The 8,938-nt window shown below is 48.2% G+C and overlaps 1 protein-coding gene across 1 annotated transcript; it reads left to right on the top strand.

Annotated features, from left to right (window-relative positions):
- Positions 1-1,292: 1,292 nt before the first annotated feature.
- On the top strand, positions 1,293-8,783 carry TMEM98 (transmembrane protein 98). Its single transcript, XM_056863799.1, has 6 exons — positions 1,293-1,470; positions 2,523-2,654; positions 4,751-4,784; positions 4,930-5,045; positions 6,278-6,337; positions 8,576-8,783. The coding sequence occupies exons 1-6, from the start codon at positions 1,340-1,342 to the stop codon at positions 8,781-8,783; spliced, it is 681 nt and encodes a 226-aa protein (XP_056719777.1). The 5' UTR covers positions 1,293-1,339.
- Positions 8,784-8,938: the final 155 nt, after the last annotated feature.

Genomic DNA, 8,938 nt, shown 5'->3' with positions numbered 1-8,938 from the left:
AAATAATCCACAGTAAGTAGGGTTGCCAGGTCTGGGTTGGGAAATACTTGGAGATTTTTGGGGTAAAGCCTGAGGAGGGCGGAGTTTGGTGAGGGACCTCATCAGGGTATAATGGCATAGAGTCCACCCTCCAAAGGAACCATTTTCTCCAGGGGAACTGATCCTGGTTGTCTAGCGATCAATTGTAATAGTGGGAGATCTCCAGGTGCCACCTGGAAGTTGGCAACCCTAACAGTAAATCCATACATAACTCAGCATACAGATTAGTGATTTTCTTGTGCCTAAAAAAATGTTACCCCAGGCAGATCTGATCAAGGATAATGCACTGGAGATCAGGAATTACTTTTACAGCTTATGCTATTTAATGGTACCAGTTTAAATAGTACAAGCTGGGATCAAATCTCTCCAGCCGAAACCAAAAGACAGAATCATACTGCAGAAAGAACCACATTGTCATTGTGCATTGATCAACCTTTATACACTTCTACCAATAAGGATACATTTTCTATTTTTCCCATGGTGTCATTCTTGGCTACTGAAATTAACAACTCAGCAACTTTGGCAGCAAGCGATTCTTTAATTACGCATGTGTGAGGTCCGAACAGAGAGTCCCCTTGCAGGGAACATCAAGGTCCCTTTAACCAGATAACAAACTAGCGAGGCAGAGGAAACCGGCAATGTATGGGATGTTGCAACATTGAGGACTGTTAGTGTATGTGGGTGCTTTTGCAGACTAAATGAATAGGAAAGGAAGAGAAAAGAGAGGAAGGGGGTGGTTCTTGACACGCGTTCATCTACACTGGTGTCATGTCTAAAAGGAGGATTCCTGCACCTGTTTATGTACACAGGGGCAGTTTATAGTGCCACAGATAAAAGACCTTTATTGGGGGCACTTCAATTTTAGGTAGAAAGAGTTCCTGAGTAAGCATTTAGGGTTGCCAACCTCCAGGTACTAGCTGGAGATCTCCCGCTATTACAACTGATCTCTAGCCAATAGAGATCAGTTCCCCTGGAGAAAATGGCCGCTTTGGCAATTGGACTCTATGGCATTGAAGTCCCTCCCCTCCCCAAACCCCACCCTCCTCAGGCTCCATCCCAAAAACCTCCCGCCAGTGGTGAAGAGGGACCTGGCAACCCTATAAGCACTGTAGTATTGCAAATTAATAAATAAGTTTATCAGTGGCCCAGGGGAAGTCTAATAAAAGAAAGAGACTGCAGGACTGAGGCTGACATCAGTAACTCCTGGACCTAATTTCCTTGGTTTCTTTGCAGGTGAATGTAGGTCTGGCGTGGCTTGCTGTCTAACCGCCTTCTTCCCTGGGGCCGCAACGGGGCGCAAATGGAGACTGTTGTGATCGTGGCCATTGGGGTCCTGGCAACTATCTTCCTGGCTTCGTTTGTGGCCTTGGTCGTGGTCTGCAGGCAACGGTACTGCCGTACCAAGGACTTCTTGAGTCATTATGATACCAAGTGAGCACAACTGTTGGCTTCTGAAAGAGAAATCATTAGGGGTCAATTGCTATTTAGAATCCCAAATACGTTGCAGTGTGGAGAATTTTGTGTTTGCTTACAGGCACCCTGTCCGTTACTGTTTCACACACATCAGAGCTGACCACTGGTATACAAAACCATTTTTGAGAATCAGCCCTGGTGGTAAGGCCACTGAGTGCTGTGGCATTAGAAATAGGTTCTAAGGGTAGTAAGCCCTTAGCAGTGGATGAAAAAAGAACTCTGCACAATCACAGAGGTATTTCAGTTGTCAGAGAAACATTGTAAAGTAATCTGCACATTAATTAATTTGTTTGTAATATTTCTACGCTGCCTCTTCAGAGTTCTGCTTGAGGTGGCTTACAATAATGAACCAGGTGTGTGTGTTTTTTAATGTTATAAAGTTGAAAACAGGTCAGGGGTGAGGTCGAGCTGAGGATCAAAAGGCACTCTGTGCATTCTCAGAGGCATCTACTTCCATCTTCAAGGGATTGCATAGATTTTCTTTGAATGCTGAAAGGAATAATCATTGCAGAATGTTGCTGTGTGTTCCAGGTGTGACCCTAAAAGCAGGTTCTGGAACTCTGGTCCAGGTTAATCACTATGGAAAGGATGTTTCATCTCATTCTGCAAGAATTCTCATGAGATTCCTTCTATGTTCTTTTGCACTGGGAATTGCAGTGAGGAGAGAGTAAAGAGGAGGTAGAATTTGGGCCTTTAAAAACTGTAAATAAGGGGAAAAAAACCAAACTGTAAAAGTAAAACCACCTTTTTTTGAGCGCTTGATGTTTAGGGTTTGCCAGCTTTTTTACCTGCTCCTACTGTTGTGCTTTTTATTTTATAAAAAATAACCTGTCAACTTTGATGGATCAAGCTGCCATAAAAGACCCAAGAGAGAGACCTGGGCATTTTTTTTTGTTAGATGGCCATCTGTTTGGTTTTGATAACAAAGCCCTAAGTAGGGACATCATGGCAGCAAAAATTAGCTTGCCTTCCTGGGATCCCTTTGTATGCTCTCACCCTTCCCCTTCCAGACCCATCGTTGACCTGATTGGCACAATGGAGACCCAGTCGGAACCTTCAGAATTGGAGCTAGACAACGTGGTGATAACAAACCCGCATATTGAGGCAATCCTGGAGAATGAAGACTGGATTGAAGATGCTTCGTAAGTCATAGGGTTGCCAACTCCAAGTTAGGAAATTCCTTGATATTTGGGGGTAGAGCCTGGGGACAGTGGGGTTTAGGCAGGGGATGGATCTCAGCAAGGAATAATGCCATAGAGTCCACACTCCAAAGCAGTCATTTTCTCCAGGGGGACTGATCGCTGTGGTCTGGAGAACGGTTGTACTTCTGGAACATCTCCAGGCCCCAGCTGGAGATTGAGAACCCTCTCAGGCAGCGGTCTGGCAACCAAAAAAGACAGCCACCACCGAATAAAACCATAGTAGAAAATATGGGTATTTGTTCAGGATTTGTCTCATTTCTATTTGCATGTTTAAGGCAGGGCTGGGAAGTGTTCGAGGCAGGGCTCAGCAAATGTCTGGGAACCAGGCCATAATTTTGCACTAAAACTCTGTGGTTTTGATGCAGAAGAGGGCTAGCAGTAAGTTCCATACCCTTCCCTCCTGGGTTGCCAATACAGGTAGTTGCAAACTCTCTGCTATCTGTACAATTTGTCCTCTGCACAGCTCATTTAAATAGGATGCGGAAGAGGCTGATGTTAGAAAGTAAACCCTTTGTCCCTGTGAAGGGCATTGCTCCTCAGCTCTGAATCAGGTTAAATAATGTGTGTAGGATGTGATATAGGTAATGTGGGCTACACTGGAGATCCAAAAGAGGGGAGAGGCCTGGGTTTAAAAAAAAGTTTATTAAAAGGCAACAATACATCATCAGAACCAGACCTTTGTAAGTTAAGCCAGCAGGTCCCCAAAGTGGTGCGCGTGGGTGCCGTGATGCCTGCTGACACCTTTTCTGGCACCCACCAAGTATTTTTAGGAAGCAGGTAGGGCCAGGTAGGGTTTTTGCCCAGCAAGGCTTCTGATTGACTACTGGAGATTTGATTGGCTGCACAGATTTTTTTAAAAATGTTGCTTTGGCAGCAGCTGCCACCACAGCAGAAGGATCTGAAGTGCCTGGTTGTCTTATAGAGTCCAATAAAGACAACTAGGAGGAGGTTAAAAGCAACAGTTCTTTATTTAGCTAAACACAGACCTGGGGTGAAATAACCAAAGATAAGATTCAGGGTTATTCACCAGAGAAACAAAGGAAGCTCAATATCATTTATGTATTCGCATGGGGCAGACCCATGGCTGCTGACAAGCAGATTGATACACAAAAGCACCAATGCACATTAGGTGTCTACTCCACTCTAATTAGCATAGCCTATAGATATTGCCCGAAGTGCTAGGTCTTGTGATCTTGGAAGCAGAAAACACATTCCTAAGGATGAAGGTAATTCAGAGCTCTCTACTGGTGAAAGGCCGTACCAGGCACAGAGAGCATGATTTGTTGGTTCATGGCTCCCGGATGCCAACTTCCCCAAAGCTTCCATGTGTGTGTATATAAGTACATAGTATTTTATACCAGCCCTTATATCTGGGCATTACAGATCCTCGCTGTGTTGCTGAAGTTAAGCTATGGCAATCAGTTTGTGGCTGGCTCTGCCTCCTGCAGCAATGATTTTGTGGCAGCCCTTTTGCTCCTGCGCCCACCGTGCCGTTAGGGTTGCCAGGTCCCTTTTTGCCGCTGGCGGGAGGTTTTTGGGGCAGAGCCTGGGGAGGGCGGGATTTGGGGAGGGGAGGGACCTCAATGCCATAGAGTCCAATTGCCAAAACGGCCATTTTCTGCAGGTGAACCGATCTCTATCTGCTGGAGATCCGCTGTAATAGCAGGAGATCTCCAGCTGGTACGTGGAGGTTGGCAACCCTACATGCCGTGTCAGAATTCCAAACGTGCCCGCAGGCTCAGAAATGTTGGGGACCCCTTGGGTTATGCTGTGGATGGTGCCGATCCCATTTCTGCCTGTGATTTTGCCCTCAAGCCACTGACTGAGCTGCTGTATATCAGGGATCGTTCTGCCTACTGAAGGGGAAAGTGTCAGTAATTAAATGCTTAAAAACAGTGCAGGGAGAGGAAGAGTGGTGTGCATAATGGGAAGAGGACCCAATTCTGAAGAGGAGGCTCTGAAAGGTGAAGGAAGAGTCTATTGGCAGCATCTGCTGTGATGTAGCTCTAACGTGTGGCCCTTTTCTCTTTCTTCAGGGGCTTGGTTTCCCACTGCATTGCCATTCTGAAGGTAAATCCTTATTGTTGGGAAGCTCCAATAGCAGCATGCGCCTCAAGAAGGCGCTTGCTTCATGGGAGGTGCAGGGAGCGCAAGAAAAACAGCTACTGGGTATGCAAAGCCAACAGCGCTGATGTGCATCTCTCCTTGGGGACAGATTTGCCACACCCTCACAGAAAAGCTCGTTGCCATGACGATGGGTTCGGGGGCTCGAATGAAGTCGCCAGCCAGCTTGAGTGACATCATCGTGGTAGCCAAGCGGATCAGCCCCAGGTGAGACCCAAGAGCGAAGAGAGGGGAAATGAGTGGGTGGGCTGGGGAAGGGGGATTTCACAGCAGGAGTTGTAGGGATATAGGCAGACTCTGGGGCCGAATGGGACTGTACAATGCCTTTAGGTTTTACTGGCGTACCAATAGGAATCATACAGCTGTTCAGGTACTTTCATAGCACGTTACTGGACTTAGCCAATGGGTTCTTATTACCAGTTTTGTGTTTTGTTTTTTTAAAAACTTTTCTGTCTTTCTTCACCACCAGCAGGAGGTTTTTGGGGTGGAGCCTGAGGAGGGCAGGGTTTGGGGAGGGGAGGGACTTCAATGCCATAGAGTCCAATTGCCAAAACGGCCATTTTCTCCAGGGGAACTGATCTCTTTCGGCTGGAGATCAGTTGTAATAGCAGGAGATCTCCAGCTAGTACCTGGAGGTTGGCAACCCTACGTTTCTAAGATGTGAACTCTGTCCCATAACATACCAGTGGCAAGGATTCAAACAAAGAGCAAAATAGGCCAATTCCCCTGCAGCACACACAGACAGGTGGGAAAAAGCTGTTCAGAGGCCTTTATGGCCAGCCATGGGGAATTAACATTCCCACACCTTCCCCTCCTTGAGTCATCTTGTATGTTGAGCAGCCGGACGCAGGCACGTGAGATTCTCAAGAGTGGACTGTGACTTGAATTTCTCACTTTCATTTTTAATTAGGGTTGCCAACTCTAGTTTGGGAAAATACAGGAGATTTGGGGGTGGAGCCTAGGAAGGGCAGGGTAGCGAAGGGACCTCAGCATAGGGTTGCCAGGTGGGTGGTTTTGGTGGGTAATTGCCTGCCAATCCACCTGGATTCTTCCTAATGTGTAGACGGAAACTCTTTTCATTTAATTTCAACCCATTGGTTCCGGTCCGACCTTCTGGAGCAACAGAAAACAACTCGGCACCATCCTCTATATGACAGCCCTTCAAGTACTTGAAGATGGTTATCATATCACCTTTCAGTCATCTCCTTTCCAGGCTAAACATACCCAGCTCCTTCAACCTTTCCTCATAGGACTTGGTCTCCAGACCCCTCACCATCTTTGTTGCCCTCCTCTACCATCTCTCCCCCCTCTCTTGCCTGCATGTTTGTTCTTTCTATCCCTCCTTCTCTCCTGGTTATTAGCCCCATATTCATGTTACAAAGTTAGAACAGGCCTTCGAAGGGCCATCCCTCCACCAAAGCCTGCATTGTTTCCTCCAGGGTAGATGATGTTGTCAGATCCATGTACCCCCCGCTGGACCCCAAGCTTTTGGATGCCAGGTGAGTATGCTTGTTTGGGGTGGGAGGATCGCCCATATGCCTGGCTGGATCCAAGTATGGCTGTGCTACCTGATGTCCTTTTGGCCCACTAGCTCTCATTCAAAGAGCCATCAATAGAAGGAAACAAAGAGCCATCAATAGAAGGCAAAATATGCAGACCATTTCCTGCCTAATATATGCAGGGAAACTGGCCCCTTCTGCCATTCCTCTGTTCTAGGGAATGACAGGTAGAGAAAGTGTAAAGGAATCTTGGGCTGGCCTCTTGCCATGAAAAAAATTAATTGTTCCTTCCAGAAAATCATGACATGAGCAAAAGGTAAAGAGAGATTTTATTGTATTTATTTATTAATATATTAAATCAATATATCAAAGTAACAAGGTACATAAGCCCCACATTGTATAGCTCTGAGTTTAATAAGGTAGAGAGATTTTCTGTAATCCATCCCCAGCTCTCTTTATGGTAGTTAACAGGAAGAGATGAAAGGCAATGGACTGATCATACACATTAATTAGATTCTCCAGATTTGTGGGAGGACCCTGCTTAAAACCTCCAGCCATACACTGTGGTCCCAATCCAAACCAGGACCTCACGTACCAACAATGGAAAGAAATGCTAGAAGCTCAAATTGCTTCTTTTGGTTTGGTCCTTTGCTCTTTTTCAGTGATGACTTCGGTGTCACCAACATTCAGGTACCGTTAATTTTGCTGACAGCAACGGAGGAAGGGAGAGGCCTGTGTTTCTCTCTCCAAAAAGAGAGATACCTTATTCCTAAACTGTCTGCTAATTTTAAAAGTTGATTAGGAGACACACCTTTCTCCCTTTCCCACGTGGCTTTCGGAGCCAAGGGAAGCTTCCTTGGATCCAGCTGCAAGGGAAAGCTTCAGGGTGGGTGCTGGGGGTGGGGACAGAGGGCCCTTGTGGACTTTCTACCTGGAATAACTATGGGTAGGGGAGGGCCTTCAAAATGGCTGGGCTAAAGACAGAGAAAGGGAAGGGCTGTGGGGAAGGGGAGGGCGGGCTGACAGGTGCCATTCCCACCCACTCCAGGGTCAGGGACTCCTGCTGCTGCAGCAAAGCGCTGTCTGGGGAACTCTCGTCTATCTTTACTGATCTCCTAGGCGGGGAGAGGGCACTGGGTAGAGTTGCCAGCTCTGGGTTGCGAAATACCTGGAGATTTTGGAGGTGGAGCCGTGGGAGGGTGAGGTTTGGGGATGGGGGGGGGCTCAGCAGAGTATAAGGCCATAGAGTCCACCACCCTTCAAAGCATCTGTGTTCTCCAGGGGAACTGATCTTGGTCTTCTGGAGATCAATTGTAATAGTGGGAGATCTCCAGGGGCCACCAGGAAGTTGGCAACCCAAGCACTGGGGGATGAACTCCTGTAGCCTAGGTGTGTGGGTGTGGCACAGAGCTCTGAGGCCGGTTCCTGCAGCTTCATACAGAATAATACTTTTAGTCAAAGGAAGATCAAGACTTTGGCATATTAAGTTGAAGCTTTAAGTTTCAGTTGGAACTGTGTGGCAGCTATTTCTTCTAAATGTGCTACTCTGGCAGTGGAGAAGGGGGGCGGGGATCTGAGACGCTGAGGGTTGCCAGTCTCCAGGTGGTGGCTGGAGATCTCCCACTATTATAACTGATCTCCAGGTGGCAGAGATCAGTTCACCTGGAGAAAATGCTGCTTTGGAAGGTGGACTCTTTGGCATTATATCCCATTGAAGTTCCCCTCCTCCCCAAACCCCACCCTCTTCAGGCTCCACCCCCCAAATCTCCAGGTATTTCTCAACCCAGAGCTGGCAACCCTAGAGACGCCATGTGTGCAGTTTCAACAGTATCTAGGGTTGCCAGCTCCAGGTTGAGAAATACCTGGAGATTTTTGGGGAGAAGCCTGAGGAGGGCAGGGTTTGGGGAGGGAATTCAATGCCGTAGAGCCCAATGGTCAAAGCGGTCATTTTCTCCAGGTGAACTGATCGGGTAGAGATCAGCTGTAATGCAGGAGATCGCCCGCTAGTACCTGGAGGTTGGCAACCCTAACAGTGCCCCCAGTTTAGACAGGACCTGGCTGCACAGCCATTGCTGGGGCCGTGTCATTTGCTTCTGTAAATGGGGCCCCATCAATTCAATGACTGCTGAGAGGGGGTTGGGGGGCAGGGGATGGGGATGGGGCCTGCAAGGGGGGTCAGGAGAGGCCTGGCTTCACCCCCATTTTTTCCCAACTGAGGTCACCCCTGTTCCTTTGCAGGACAACAGCGCTGCTGCTCTCGGTCAGCCACCTGGTCTTGATCACCCGCAACGCCTGCCACTCGCCCAGCGGCATGGACTGGATCGACCAGTCGCTGTCTGCAGCTGAAGAGCACATGGGCGTGCTGCGCGAGGCAGCCCTGGCTTCTGAACCGGAGCGCCTGGCGCCTGGCGCGGAGGGATTCCTCCAAGAGCAGTCGGCCATTTAACGAGCACAGCCAGAGACACGCTCCTCTCCTCTCCCCGACCCCCTCCCGGCACCACTGGCAGGAGTAAGGCCAGCTGACCCCATAGAATAGCTTTGCTTTCTGGGACGCGTCCCAGAGCTGCAGAACAGAATCTCTGCACGGCTGCTTCTTCATCC

The sequence above is a fragment of the Euleptes europaea genome, chromosome 18 (assembly GCF_029931775.1).
Source record: "Euleptes europaea isolate rEulEur1 chromosome 18, rEulEur1.hap1, whole genome shotgun sequence".
In the NCBI taxonomy this organism is placed as follows: domain Eukaryota; kingdom Metazoa; phylum Chordata; class Lepidosauria; order Squamata; family Sphaerodactylidae; genus Euleptes; species Euleptes europaea.
Note: the sequence above shows the minus strand (reverse complement) of the source record. Positions and strands in the feature narration are given on the sequence as shown.